The 15,782-nt window shown below is 44.1% G+C and overlaps 1 protein-coding gene across 1 annotated transcript in view; it reads left to right on the top strand.

Moving 5' to 3' along the window:
• The first annotated feature begins 874 nt into the window (after positions 1-874).
• Adnp2 (ADNP homeobox 2) overlaps positions 875-15,782 on the top strand; it is a 29,293-nt gene continuing 14,385 nt past the window's right edge. The window contains exons 1-2 of the mRNA XM_078029842.1: positions 875-979; positions 8,919-9,039. Coding sequence (XP_077885968.1) covers positions 8,932-9,039 — 108 coding nt within the window. The 5' untranslated portion in view covers positions 875-979; positions 8,919-8,931. The remainder of the gene's footprint in view (positions 980-8,918; positions 9,040-15,782) is intronic.

Genomic DNA, 15,782 nt, shown 5'->3' with positions numbered 1-15,782 from the left:
TAACCCTTAAGCTTCGTGGAGGTCTGCTTCCCACCCTCATTGCCCTCTGGTTCAGAGCCATCAGAGGAGCAGTCCACGCGAGGGTCTTGGTAACTGAACGATGGAGACCAAGAACCACTTGTAGAGCTTGTACTCCACGTTTTTGCTCAATTTTATAAATATTCTATTATTATTACACCCCTTAAAAAATCTGGGAAAAAGAGTTTATACAAATGCATACAAGTAACCCATTTCTTACACAACATGTACTAAATGTATCTTAAAAATCGTAATTATTAAAGGTGTGACATATTTTTCTTAGAGAGTATGATGAAGTTAGGAGGCCCTAATCCGACGTTCACCAAGATATGCCAATCAAGGACACACTTGTCCAAGTTCTGAGAGCCAAAGTCCTATTCTCCAATGGCAAGGCAGTATTCTCACAGCTGGTTTCCTATTGGCCGAGATGTGGGCGGGGTCACCCACTGTTGGGGCTGTCACTAGCCCCGCCCCCATTCCATGCAAATGAGGCCAAAGCTTTGGGTAGACCATGTGACTGGCCACGTGGTTGATGTCGCACTTTCCCCACCCCTCGATGACGTCATCACTAACCAAAACTCTCACGAGAGCTTGTCCAGTGGAGGTAGGAGGCTGGTAGGACCGTTCACTGGGCAGGAGGTCTTAAAGTTGTGTTGGGGGGGTCCCGGTAGGCCCCACCCCTCTCCAGAGCCTCGAGTGCTAAAAGACCCAGGGGCCCAAAGGGGCCTGTGGGAAGAGTCCAAGGGGCCCCAAGCACAGTCTGCGCCCATTGGCTGGCTGCGCCGACATGCAAATGAGGCGACGTCACTTCCTGAGGCAGCTGAGCGCCATCTTCCCTTTCTGGCGCGCGGGAGGAGGGACGGGGCGCGGGGTGGGCGCGGGCGGGGGTCCCGCCGCGCGGGGCGGAGGACGCGGCGGCGCTGCGAGCGGCGGCGGGACGCGGCGCTCCTCGCGCCCGGCGGTAGGTATGGCCCGGTCCGCGCGGCTAAGCCCCCGGTCCGTTCCCCGCGGTCCGCCCTGCGGTCCACCCTGCCGTCCACCTGGCGGTCCACCCGGCCGTCCCCACCGTCGTCCGCCCCGCGTCCTCCCCGCCGCGACGCCTCAGGACCTCGGGACCTTCGCTGTGCCCGACTCTCGGTCCCCGACGCGCCCTCCCGCCCCGCCCGCCGGTCACGTGGGAGCGGGGCCGCCCCGGGGGAGGGGGAGGGGCGGGGACAGGGACCTGGCTGGGGGGACCGGAGGGCGACGGCGAGGGTGGGTCAGAAGGGACGGGAGGACGCAGCCCAGAGGGCAGTGGGAAAGCGTTCTGGGGCGGCGTGGGCAGGACGCCCTCCGCAGCGACCCGGGAACCACCCGAAGCGCCTCCCTCTGCTGGTCAGCTGTGCCGGGCTCTCCGCGGACCGGCGGGATGCGGGAGGACCGAGGGGCGGGGGGCGCCTGGCCTCGCCCGAAGCGCCTCGTTTTCCAGGTGGACCCCGCGCCCTCACCGTTGGTTGGTGTCGAAGATTGATGAGCACGGGCCGACGTTTAAAATTAAACTTTGTGTCTGCCATTGTTGATTGCCTTGAAATAGAGCCCTTTACAAGATTTCTACACGCGTCTGGCCTAGGAACATCAAAAGTTGTAACTGCAATTCAGCGTGGCGTTGTTGCAGAGCAATACATGATTACATGTTTTATACATCTCTGATTCGAATGGAAGACTCTTCTGAGTGCTATTAAAACTTCTAAAATGGGAATAAAAATGGTGATAACTGCCTCAGGAGTTGTTGTTGAGGAGTAGGGGAAGCTGTTACCTGCAACGTGCTGGTGGAACTGATGGAATGTGGTGAAGGTTGTTGGAGGTGCCCACGTTTTATCAGATGGGGTCTTGGGGTCTGGTGGGGTGTGTGGGGATGAGAAAAGAGGACCTGGGTTCAGAAGTAGGAGTTGTGAAAAGCTTGTTTGGCATTGGTTGGAAGTCGAATCATTTATGTGTGACTTACCTAATGATATTACCTGGTAATGGCCATGTATTAGTGTTTTAATATTTTGGGTAAAGGTGGTACACTGAATCTGTGAATATTTAGCCAAGAAGTGATAGATCTGTATTTAGAAAGGTTGGGCAGGAGCTGGGAGCAAAGCTTAGTGCAGGCTTTAATTGTGAGATGGGAGGAAGTGAGGGCTGGATCTTTGGTTATGGGGGATGATGACAGTTATGCAGGATTTTTAGTTGAAGAGAGCTTGGGATTTTTGGAATACCTTTGAAATTTTGAAGCCAAGCTTGCAGTATGAAAACATCAATGGTAGACTCTTTCTGTGGTTTGAACCCAGACCTTCTTGTTCTTGCTTCTCTGTATGGCACAAATACTTGTGTTTTTAAAGTTGGTTTAAAAGAAAGCCCTGTATCCTAATAGTTGGAACATTTTGATTAGTATTTTGGAGATAGCCAAGTATGTTCTACTCAGTCATCCTAACAGCTGCCCACAAAGTAGACCACCCTCACTCTGTTTCACAAGGAGGCAACTGAGGCCCAGAGAGATTAAGTAATTTGCTAAGATCACACAGCTGATAAAGTGGTGGAGCTGACTTCACCTGGCAGATAGCCTCAGCTTATGCTGGGATGTTGTGTTCCCTCCCCAAAACGAAGCCCTTTAAAGAGTAAGCTCTATCTTATAAAGTATTTCAACATTTTTATAGAGTTTGTATTTTCCGTAATGAATGATCAGGATACCAGAAACATCAAATGAGTACCCTTTTGAGGAAAATGTTTATATACATCACTGGAAGTCTGTGGTAATTCCATGTCTAATTGCAAACTGAGGCCGGAGGCGTTGTCCTGCAGGAGGCTGACAGGGAAGCTGGGCTAGCTGCAGGAGCTGCTGTAGTGCAGAGCTGAAGTGCAGGCAGGTTCCACAATGTGGAAACCACCCATTTCTCTCCTAGCTCGTCAGTCCCATGGGCATTTTATATGGAATCTTGTGTTAGAACAGATTTAAAAAATTATGGGTAAATGTCAGGAATCTTAAAAACCTTTCTTGAAGGTAGAACAACCTGTTGTTATTTTTGTTTCCCAAAAGCAGACAGTGAATTGCTAAAAACAAAAACAAAACAAAACAAAAAAACCTTTCTCCTGTCCATTAAAATAAAAAAGGGATCTGTGTGCTTGTTTTTTGGGGGGGACCACAATATCAATGGTGAGGGAGTTAGGGACACTTACATTTAGGAGAAAGAGCAGACTGACAGTTCCCAAGCATGACAAATCACTACAGAACCTGTTTGAGGCGTGCCAGGTCTGACACCTCATTTCAGTAGCCCCTCATGTGAGAACTGGACACTTGCTTCTGGGAGTGTACCTTCCTGGTGGCCTTGGCTTTCAGACCTTTAATGAAGGTGGTTGTCTTTGCAGTAATTTCCTTGTTTGAGATGGGTGAATGAGGATCTCCCTGTAGATTAGGAGAAAGAACCCAGGGGGTAGAGGTTAGAGGTGCTTGATGGAGAAGGTCAAGCAAGTTTGATAGAGCTAGGCACATCTGATAGAGTGGCCAAATTTGTGTTGCATCTTGCTTTGGCCACAGTGGCTGGTTGGCTCAATAGGGACCTTGGGCATGGATTTTTGAAATACATCATGAGGTTCCTGACAGCTCTTCTGCTAGAGTGTGACCTTTGGAAGGCAAACAATTCCATGCATTTCATTTAAAAAATTTATCTTCATTTCTATGAGTTATATCCCCCAGTTCTTCAATTAAAGTTCTACTTGTCTGAAACATTGTTACTGCCCAAAGTTCCTCACTCTGACAATAATCCTCAGTCTTCCTCTCCCCAGTTTAATTTGTCTCATTTGAATTTACTTAAGCAAAGTATACTACCTATATTCAGCGTTCCCTCCTTTATCTCAGTTTCTGATGTGATCTCTTGGCCTGCAGTGTGTTGGGCCCCAGCTACCCACAGCCTTCCCTCCTGTACCTCAATGGTGCATCCTTCCGATCTGGTTTTATTTGTCTGTTTAATGAGTATGTGCTGTGTTGTGCCCTGCCCTGAGGGGGTTCAGTCCAGTAGAGGGCAGAACTAAATGGGTAGTTGCAGCAGAAAGGGAGTGTGGAGGGAGTTGTGCTGGTGATCCAACATTGGGGTTCACAGCCTGGTGGTGGGGGGACTGCAAGAGGGATGTGGGAGGGAGATTACTTGCCTAGAAGTTGCCCTTTAAATTTATGGAAAGTGTAGAAATTGTGATTTTTTTTTTCCAGCTTGTTCTCACTATTGCCTGTTACTGATCTTAAATGTTATTTTGACAATAAAAATTTAGCATTTGTGGGGCTGGGATTGTAGTTCAGTGGTAGTGTGCTTGCCAAGCACATGTGAGGCACTGGGTTCTATCCTCAGCACCACATAAAAACAAAAAAATAAAAAATAAAGGTAATATGTCCATCTGCAACTAAAAAGAAAAAATAACATTTTTTAATTTAACATGGCATTTCTTCAACTAATGAAGTTGAGTAACGAAAGTGTTTGCCACTTGAACTTGACTAGCAAATTTCTTTTTAGCTTTTAGAATGAATTTACACAATTTTTTGGAAATAGTTGTAGATTTATGGAAACATTACAGTACAAAGAACTTTTTTCCTTGAATCCTTTGAGATTCAGTTGCTAGCTGAGGTGCCACATTACCCCCGATACTGCCTCTTTCCTACAAAGAAGAACATTCTCCTACATAGCCATGACAAGACCATCAAAATCAGGAAATCAACACACATGGCGCCTAATCTCAGATGCCTTGAAAATTTTGCAACTTTGTAATTATATCATATGTAGGAAAGGATCTAGTTTAGAATTGCTTGTGTTTAGTTATCCTAAGTCTCCTTCAATCTGGAATAGTTCCAGTTTTTCCTTCCATGATATGTTTACTAAAATGTGTAATTGGTGGATTTTTAGTAAATTTATAGAATTGTGTAGCCACCACAATCTAGTATTAGGACATTTCTAGCACCCCCCCCATCAACCCTGTCCATCTACTTACCTGTTTATATCCTCCAACTACTGTTATGCCCGTCATCTCTAAATTTTTCTGGACATTTCATATAAATAGATGAAGATGATACGGGGGCTCTTGCATATCATCTCTTGCTTAGCATGATTTTGGATTGATGTTGTAGCATATGCTAGTACCTTGTTACTTTATATTGCCAAGTAGTATTCCATTTTTTATTTGTTCACCATTTGATGGGCACACTGGTTTTCTGCTGTAATGAACTGTGCTGCTTCATGTGATCTTGGCATTCAGGGTATTGTGGTTGGTTGGTTTGTGTACCGTAGGTGATCTTGGCGTTGTGGGTAAAGTGGCTGATTGACTTGTATGTGTTGGGTGGTCTGGGAGTCTGGGTTTTGAAGCTGATTGACTTGCCTACCTTTGGTAGTCTTGATGTTCAGGGTATTGTGGTGGTTTTACACCTTGGGTGGTCGTGGTGTTGTGGGTATTGTGGCTGGTTGACTTGCTTGCCTTGAGTAATCTTGGCAGTCTGGGTATTATAGCCGGTTGACTGGCATGCCTTAGTTAGTCTTGGCATTCATTGGATATTGTGGCTGTTTACACCTTGGGTGGTTTTGGCTTTGTGAGTATTATGGCTGATTTTTTTCACCTTGGTGGTCTTAGTGTTGTGAGTGGCTGATTGATTTGCATGCCTTAGGTGGTCTTGGGGTTCTGGGTATTGTGGCTGGTTGTCTTGTTCGTCTCGGGTGGTCCTGGTGTTCTGGGTGTTGTAGCTAATTGTCTTGTGCAGTATCTCTGACCTGGGCTTGTGTGCCAGACTGATACTGATCAGTATTTGTGGGGAGGAATGCATCCTGGTCTTCATCACACTTTCAAGTTATTTATGTCAGTGTAGACTTGAGCTTTAGTTTGTGGGCTCTATTCCACTGACTGTTGCTGTTTACAGACATCTTCAAAACTAGAGTAAATCGTACTGTTAAAATGACTTACTAGTTCTGTGAGTCAGAATTCATACCACTTGCCCTTCTTCAGTGTGGAGAGACTGGCGGGCAGCAGTAACTTGGCAGTGGGCCGGTGGTGGTGTCTGAGGTCTCCTCCCCTTACTCCCATGGGCTGTTGCATCTTTACAAGCCTGGTGTCTGGATTTCAAGTGTTGTCTCCCTGAGAGAAATGTACTTTTTTTCTTTTTTTTTTAAACAGTCCTGGGTATTTAATCCAGAGTGTCACATGCAAGGTGAGAGCTCTACCACTGAGCTGTGTCCTCAGTCCTTGTTTTAAATTTGAGATGAGCTTTCTCAGTTGTCCTGACTGGCCTCCAGTTGTGATCCTCCTGCCTCAGCCTCCCAGGGAGCTGGGATTATAAGTGTGCACCGTGGTGTCTGGCTTGTGTGGCATTTTTACCATCTAGCCTGGAGTCTTTGCTGGCATTGCTCCCTCCATACTTTATTGGTCAAGAGGGCTGGTATAGATGCTGCGCTCAGGGGAGGAGTTCCAGGTCCTGTGTTAAGAAGCTCATGTGATGGGAAGAGCTGTTGTGTGCTTTTCTGTTAGTGCCCTTAATTGGTGGGTGCTGAGGTTGTCATGGCATTAGCGCTGTGGGCATCAGAGCTGGGTTCCTCTTGCATCATCCTTCTCTGAGAATTGCCTTATTTTCTGGCATAAGATGTTTTTGGCCCATCTTAGCCTTTACTGTAGCTCAGCCCTGGAATTGGCCATTTTACCAAGGAACTCTGGTTCTTTTTAATGAAAGTGGTGTTTAGAAGTTGAGATGGGTGTGCCCACTCCTGCTGGGATGTGTGACTGGGATCTCTACTGGACAGGGCATGGAATGTGTGTATTTACATATACACATCTTTCTGCCTGTTGAAGACAGATCATATCATAGCTTCTACTATGGCCAGTTTCCACATGGTTTATATTGGTTTTATGCTTGTTTGGATGTTTAAATGATAGTTTTAATGAGATAATATGCCATGTAGTTCACTCATTTAAAATGTGCAGCTTAGTGGCTGTTGGCATATTCAGAGTTAGTGGCTGTTGTGCATGTGTTGGCTACGTTGATTTTTGAACATTGTGGTTCCAAAAAGAAACCCCTTTCTCAGCGGTCACCTCCCAGTTCTCCCTCCCCAGGCCACCATGTTGTGCTCTCTGTATGTAGATAGGTCTTCTGTATGCTTCACACATGGACTCACCCTCTGCTCCTCAGAGTGCTTTTAGGATTTGTCCATGTGGGAACGGGTAGCAGGTGCCTTGTTTCTTCTGATGGCCCTAAATATGGACTCATCCATTATTTGTTCAGTGGCACTTGTTGGACCTCTGAGTTGTTTGGGGCTGCTGTGAGCAACCTGCCCTGAACATCCTGGTCCACATTTTTGGGTGGATATGTGCTGTTTCTTTCTCCTGCGTGGGCTTTTTAGTTCAACTGGTGCCGGTACTGTGGATCTTCAGGGGCACTGCCTGGCTGTTTTCCAAACTGGCTACCATTTTTTACCTTACCCTTAGCAAGAATTCCAGTTTCTCCATATCCTTGCCAATACGTATGACGTGGGCTTGTGTGTATTTTTGGTTTTGATGCTTGAGGGCACTGTGTTGAGTTCGTTTTTATTTTTTGAATTGTTGACATTTGGTGGATGTGAAGTATTTTGTTGTAGTTCTGATTTCAATTCTCTAGTGACTAAAGATACTGAACATCTTTTTATGTCCTGTTTTTTTATTTTTATTTTTATTTATTTATTTTTTTTTAAAGAGGAGGGGGGGAGAGAGAGAGAGAGAGAGAGAGAGAGAGAGAGAGAGAATTTTTTTTAATATTTATTTTTCAGTTCTCAGCAGACACAACATCTTTGTTGGTATGTGGTGCTGAGGATCGAACCCGGGCCACACGCATGCAAGGCGAGCACGCTACCGCTTGAGCCACATCCCCAGCCCGATGTCCTGTTTTTTTAAAAATAAATTTTTTAGTTGTAGATAGACACAGTACCTTTATTTATTTTTATGTGGTACTGAGGATCGAACTCAGTGCCTCACATGTGCTAGGCAAGCACTCTACCAGTAAGTCATACCCCAGCCCTTTATGTCCTGTTTTTATGTGCTGTAGAAAAGTGTTCAGATCCTTTGCCCATTTGAAAATTGGATTATTGGTCTTTCAGTTATTGAGTTATAAGAGTTCTTTTCTGGATATAAGTTCCTTATCAGAAAAAATATTTGAATTTTTTTTTCCATTTTGTGTGATTTTTGCTGTTTTGATGGTGACATAGAAAGCATTAAAGTTTTTATTTTTTATTTTTTGAGAGAGAGAGAGAGAGAATTTTTAATATTTATTTTTTTTTAGTTCTCGGCGGACACAACATCTTTTGTCTGTATGTGGTGCTGAGGATCGAACCCGGGCCGCACGCATGCCAGGCGAGCGCGCTACCTCTTGAGCCACGTCCCCAGCCCAAAGTTTTTAATTTTGATAAAATCTGTTCAACCTATTTTTTTTCTTGTGTCTAGTACTATTTTGTGTCATAACTAAGAATCTATTGCACATCCAAAGCCATGAAGATTTATGCCTCTGTCATCTTTCTTTTTGTGATGCTGGGGATTGAACTCGGGGCCTTTGTACCTCCCTGACCCCCGCTTTTTAAATTTACTTTATTTTGAGGCAGTGTCTTGCTGAGGTACTCAGGCTGGCCTGGAACTAGCCATCCTCTTCTTGCCTTGCTGTGCCTCCATTTTCTTGCAGTTTGTGGCTGCGCTTGTCCATGTGGCTGTATGACCCACTTGGCACTGCGGGTGGTATGGGGAAGGGAGCCTCCTCCTTCTGCATGTCACTTTCCAGTTTTTCCCAGCTCTGTTTGTTGAAATTATACTTTATTCCTAGTGCTTAACCCAACCCTGTTAAAAAACGTATTTTTGTGTATTTATCTTCTTACAGTTTTGTTTTCTTTCCTTTTAAGGAAAATTTCAAAAATGTTTCAAATTCCTGTGGAAAATCTTGACAACATCAGAAAGGTGCGGAAAAGGGTGAAAGGAATTCTTGTGGATGTCGGGCTTGACAGCTGCAGGGAGTTGCTGAAGGTAAGAGGATGTCAACAGCAGGCTGAAAGATGTGGCGCTGGGTTGGCTTGCAGGGAGATCGGGAGCTTGTGGGAGAGTGGGTGTGCCTCCTCCAAGTGGCTGTGATGTGTCTTTCTAGGTGAGCAGTTTAAGCTGTTCAAGTTTCGAGCTACTTTTAGGAGGTGATTTTTATACTTATTAGTGATTAAAAAAAAATACTTGTTTTTGATGCTTGAGGGCACTGTGTTGAGTCACATTGTTTTAGTAAAAGAAGTTGCAAACACTGTCTCAGCTTTAGTGGGCATGCACTGCACATGTGGTGTGGTAGCTTCTTTCCCTTTTTTTGTCCTGATTCATGAACTTAGTATGTGCAGTCTTACAAAGTTTCAAAATTCAGGCTTTATTGATGAATTTGATTTCTTTGAATTTTTCCTTATAATATTGAAACTAGATGGTGGGCATATATAGTTTAAAAATATTAAGTAAGGGTACATATCTATCCTTATAGTCACTGATAGTTTTTTACATGTGTTGTTCATTGCTGTAGAAATAGGAAAAATGTCTGTTTTGAATTTTTAAAACTTGTAAAGAATTTGGTTCAGAGTACAATGGCCTGGAAAGAGCTCAGTTACTTAATCTTGAAATTTGAGACTTTCAACCAGATTTTTACTTATTAAAAGGCAATCTGATAGTGAAAAGCTAATAGTTATCAGGGTTCCTGTCAGTAGTCAGAGTTAATGTGGCTCTCAAGTAGATAATTACTATTAATTTCTGAAGGGCCGCAGATGGGTCTCTTCTCCTCACACACTGCCTTCTCCCCATGCTCTCTTCTCTCTCCTCCTCCTCCTCCGTTGTCCTCAGAGCACTTCAGCTACTTGGTGTCATTTGTTGGCACTCTGTCTTCCCCTTGAACTCGAGGAGGCAAGGACCTCACTGTGGTGTTACCTATTTTTCTGCCTGTGATCAGAGTGGAGTCTGACACATGGATGCTTCACAGATATTTCTGGAATGAAGGAATAAAACTAAAACCCACATAGAGAAACATTTTTATTTAATTTTTTTGTTTGTTTGTTTGTTTTTGTGGTACTGGGGATGCATACTCTACTGCTGAGGTATATCCCCAGCCCTTTTTGTTTTGAGACAGAGTCCTGCTAAGTTGTGGAGGCTGGCCTCAAACTTGGAACCCTCTTGCCTCAGCCTTCCAGCAGTTGGCATTACAGCTGTGTGCCACCGCATCCTGTGAGCAACATTTTAAAGAGTAGAGTATGAGATTCTCATGTGAAAATGTGAGAATGGGAGGGGTGCTGGAAGAGGACTTGCTCAGGCAGAACCTTTAGTTCAGGACAGTCCTGAGATGGAAGCCTTCTGGAGGTTTCTGCAGCTCTGCCTGCAAGCCATACTCTATGCCCAAGGAAGGAAAGCAGGTGATTATTTGGAGATAGGATTGATAAGCTCTGTTTGCTTGGTGGATTGAGGGTAGATATGAGCCCTTCAGGGGCAGATAAGGAGTGGGGCTGGGGGATGCTTGTAGAGAACCAGACGTGAACACCTAGGAATGCAGTGTGTGTAGGCCGTGCAGGCTTCAAGTGGTGGCACACTAGGCACTCTCAGCACTGGTTCTGGTTTAGGGAGGGTGCTCCAGAAGGCACCCTGCAGCGTGGGAGTGTCATTTCACAAACATAGCATATTGTTTTTTTAAAATTATTTAAAAATATTTTTAGTTGTATATGGACCTTTATTTTATTCATTTATTTATATGCGATACTGAGAATTGAACCCAGTGGCTCACACACACTAGGCAAGCGCTCTACCACTGAGCCACAACCCCAGCCCTACATGTTTTCTTTTTTTTTTTTTTTTTTTTTTTTTTTAAATTTTAATATTTATTTTTTAGTTTTCAGTGGACATAACATCTTTGTTTGTATGTGGTGCTGAGGATCGAACCCGGGCCGCACGCATGCCAGGCGAGTGCGCTACCGCTTGAGCCACATCCCCAGCCCTACATGTTTTCTTTTGATCACTAGGGAATTAACCAGAAACGTGTGTGTGTGTGTGTGTGTGTGTGTCCTGAGGATTGAACCCAAAGATGTACCACTGAGCCACATCCTGAGCCCTTTTTAGTTTTTATTTTGAGACAGGGTCTTGCTAAGTAAGTTGCCCAGGCTGACCTTGAAATTGTGATCTTCCTGCCTTAGTCTTTGGAGTTAACTGAGATGGAGGCCTGTGCCATTAAACCTGGCTAAAGCCTTTTATTTTAATCCTGATTCTTTTTTTTTTTTTTTTTAAGAAAGTGAGAGGTGAGAGAGAGTGAGAAAGAGGGAGAGAGAGAGAGAGAGAGAGAGAGAGAACTTTAATATTTATTTTTCAGTATTTGGCGGACACAGCATCTTTGTCTGTATGTGGTGCTGAGGATTGAACCCGGGCCGCACGCATGCCAGGCGAGCGCGCTACCACTTGAGCCACATCCCCAGCCCTTAATCCTGATTCTTAACTAATGGTGTGACCTGGAACAAATGAGTTACTCCTTGGGCCTCAATGTCCCTCATAATCCCAGGGAAGGGATGTGGAGAATTGAAGCCAGAATGCTTGCTCCTGTCAGGCAGTGACAGTCCAGCAGAAGCTGAGACAGTCTTGGGACAGTCATTGTGCAGAGGAGGCAGAAGCAGTGTCCAGTGGGAGCCTATTGTGGCCTTTGTGGAAGAGTTGGGAGTGAGTGTTGCTTAAGGTTTGTTTTGTGGGGTGGGATGTAGCTCACTAGCAGAGTGCTGTATAGCATGCAGGAGGCCCTGGGTTCAGTCACCAGCACTGCACAAAAAGCAGTGAAGTTTGTTTTTGTAGAGCCTAGTTAGAGTTCTGCACTGGGAAGGATAGAGGAGGCATTCAGGAACGTGAATTTAGGAGCCCCACCAGACCACATGAGCGAATCCAGCTTTAAGAATGTTCTGTTTGGAAACAATAATTAAAAGTTACAGAAAAGATAAGAATTAAAATGACACAAAGAACACTCCTGTTACCTTTGCATGAATTCACGTGTGAACACATTTTCCCTCTTGGAGGGGACTTCTTGCCAGGTGCTCTCTGAGTGTGTATTTTCTCTTGAGCCATTGCAGAGTAAATTGTATACCTCAAGGCTCTTTTTACCTATACAGTGTAGATTTTCTTCTGCGGTGCCGAGATTAAACCAGGGTCTTGTGCATGTTAGACAGGTGCTCTACCTTTGAGCCACATCCCAGCCCACTGTGTATAAATCTGAGAATATGGATAGTTTTCTCTATTACTGCAGGGTGCTTATCAGCTTGTGTGAATGCAGCACCGAGAGGGTATTTTTGTCTAATCTATCGTTGTCTGGTGTTATTTTCCCCTTAAGTACTAGATCCAGTCAGATGTTGAATTTCATTGTTATGTCACCTTAGTCTTCACTTAATGTGAATTCAGCTTTTAAAACTGGAATTCTATTATGCGATTGTTTTCTTTGCACCCTCTAGCTTTTTTTTTTTTTTTTTGAGATTGGGGATTGCAGTCAGAACCACTAGACCACTGAGCCACATCCCCAGCCCAATTTTGTATTTTATTTAGAGACAGGGACTCACTTTTTGCTGAGGCTGGCTTTGAACCTGCGATCCTGCTAGCTCAACCTCCCAAGCTGCTGGAATTACTGGCTTGTACCACCATGCCTGTCCCCTCCAGCTTTTTGTGGTGCTGGGGATCTGATCAGGACCTGGCTCAGGAATGCTAGAGCTCTGCCTCTGAGCTAAGGCATCAGCCTTCATTTTGACTTCACAGATTAAATGTCAGTAACAACTACAGGTTTCATCCTCTATCCCTTAGGATAGAGGCACTTTTAGTGGCACTGAGTGTGCTCGTGAAGGTTTCCTTGGTGAGCCTGAGGAGCAAATTGAGCACCCAGATTTGTTCGAGACTATCACTGACAGAGACATGGATGCACTTCAGGGGAAACTGAGGAGTTTCAATTTGAAGCTATTCAGTTAGTGAAATTATTAACTATTGAATTGAATAGGACTAATTCTTTCTTTTGTGGTGCTAGGCAAGTACTCTACCACTGAGTTGCATCCTCAGCCCTGGGACTAATTCTTTTGGGGGAACATTTTTATTTTTATTAATTTGTAGCTGTGCCTGTGTCTTATGAAACTTTTAAAAATTTAAGCAGCATAAAATTTCATTATAATAATTAGACACAGAACATGAAAATAAGACTCACTTATAAGCATTACCTCAAAATATCCATTGTTAACATTATGATATATTTATTTTTAAAATAGATTTTAAAAAATGGAATATATTTTATTTCTTTTTCCTTGCGAAGACAGGAGTGAACTACAGAATAGAGGAGTGGTGGCTGAAGGAGGTGGGACTTTGAGGGGAGGCAGAAAGCAGCCTCAGAATGGGTCCTGGAGAGATTGGAGGGGGACCATGTATGCTGAGACCTCAAGCCCCTGGTAGTTGCTTCATGCTTTTTAGGCTCTGGGCCACAGATGCAGAGCTTAAATTCTTAAAAATTTCAAGATGGTAACCACTGAGAATCCCCACCATTAGCCTAGGCCTGTCTACGTTGGTCCCCTTGCCTGTGGAGCCAAAATTTGCCAAAATTTTGATATTCATGGAATATATTTTATTTCTTTTTCTTTCTTTCTTTCTTTCTTTCTTTCTTTTTTTTTTTTTTTTTTTTGAGATGGGGTCTCGTATATTGCCAGGGTCAGTCTTGAACTTCTGGTCTCAAGCTATCCTTCTCAGTAAGATGGCTCAGCCTCCTAAGTAGTTGGATTTACAGGTGCGTACCACTGCACCTGGCTTTTACTTTAGCCATTCCTAAGTGTACAATTTACCAGCATTAGTTATATTTATAATGTTTTGTAACCCTCCTCATTATCTATTTCCAGAATTTTTCAGTACCTAAAATAGAAACATAACCATTAAACAGTAACTCCCCACCCCCCACCCCCAGTCCTGGGTGATTTCTGATCTGTCTTCTGTTTCTGTGACTCTGCCTGCTAGAGATGCTTCATAGACTGGAGTTGGATGGTAGTGGTCCTTTTGTGTCAGGCGTATGTCACTTGTGTTTTCAAATTTTCTCTGTAAAATATTGTTCCTTTTTATGTCTCAGTAATATTCTGTTGTACTACATTGTGCTTATCATAAATGTCATCTGTTGAAGGATGTTTGAGTTAATTCTACCTTTTAGCTATTGTGAGTAGTGCTGCAGTGAATATTGGCCTTTAAGTATCAGTTTCAGTCCTGCTTTCAGTGGTTTTGGGTATATAAATAAGTAGGAGTGTAATGCCAGGCCACACAGCAGTTCTGTTCAGCATTTTGGGGAAATGCTGCACTTGTCTCTGTGGGAGTGCTCTGTTCACATTCCTCCCGAAGTGTACAGGTAGTCCCTGCTGTTGCCAGCCCTGGCTGTTTTATGTCCTCGCTCCCGGCTTTCTCCACCTTCTTGCCTGTCCTCTCCTCTTTGCTTCTTTATCTTCAATTCTTTCTTCTCCCTCTCCCTTCCTCCCTCCTTCACCATCACAGTAGGTATGCAGTGGTATCTGATAGTGGTTTTGATTTGTGTCTCCGTGGAGACAAATGAAGTTGAGTGTCTTTTCATGTGCTTATTGGCTATTTGTACATTTTGGAGAAATGTCTATTCAAGTCCTTTGCTTGTTTTTTAATTGTGTTGTTTATCATTTTGTTTTTGAGTTGTAGGAATTTCTTTATATATTCCTCATATTAAACCCTTGTCAGATAAAAGATTTGTAGCTATTTTCTCCCATTCTGTAAGTTGTCTTTACTTTTTTTTTTTCCCTTTGCAGTACTGGGGATAGAATCCAGGGCTCTTGCTAGGCCAGAGCTCTGTCATTGAGTTACATAACCTCAGCATTCTTTTTTTTTTTTTTTGGTGAGATCAGGGAACATTTCTTTTCTTTTTTTTTTTTTTTTAAGAGAGAGAGGAGAGAGAGAGAGAATTTTTAATATTTATTTTTTAGTTCTTGGCGGACACAACATCTTTGTTGGTATGTGGTGCTGAGGATCGAACCCGGGTCGCATGCATGCCAGGCGAGCACGCTACCTCTTGAGCCACATCCCCAGCCCTAGGAAACATTTCTATGTAGGAAGATATTTTTGCTAGGTGTGGAATTCTAGTATTTTTCCCACTTAGTGTTTTAAAGACTTTCTGTCTCCTAGCTGACATCTTCTCCATTAGTGTCCATCATATTTGGTCTTCTGTGTTTGCAGCATTGTGATTATGATATGCCTTGGTTTGGTTTTGTTGGTGTTTCTCTCGCTGGATCTGCTGAGCTTGCATTTGAGAGTTTATGGTTTTCACTGGGTTTGGAAAACTCTGTGGCGCTGTGTCTTCTGTCTCTGAGAGCCCTGTCACAGGGATCATTTGCAGATGTAGAGATAATCCACTCTGGGAAACTCTGGGTTCCTCCTCTCTGCTGTGTCCAGACCCCAGGCTTCTCTTGAGCAGAATCTGGCCTGTTCTTCATCCTATCATTATAGATCATACATTTTCATTGAGCAAGTACAGTTTGATCTTTCATTTCTCTCCTTATTGCATTTGTTTCCTTTCTTTCTTCTCCTCCTCCTTTTCCTTCTCCTTCTCCTTCTCTTCTTCCTCCTCCTTCTCTTCCTCCTCCTCCCAGTACTGAGGTTTGAATGCAGGGCCTTGACTCTACAGGGCAAGTGTTCTGCTACTGAGCCACATTCCAGCATTCCACCCTTCACTTGTGTCTGCTGTCATCCCTTGTGTTCCT

The sequence above is a fragment of the Ictidomys tridecemlineatus genome, chromosome 13 (assembly GCF_052094955.1).
Source record: "Ictidomys tridecemlineatus isolate mIctTri1 chromosome 13, mIctTri1.hap1, whole genome shotgun sequence".
NCBI classification, from domain to species: Eukaryota; Metazoa; Chordata; class Mammalia; order Rodentia; family Sciuridae; genus Ictidomys; species Ictidomys tridecemlineatus.
Note: the sequence above shows the minus strand (reverse complement) of the source record. Positions and strands in the feature narration are given on the sequence as shown.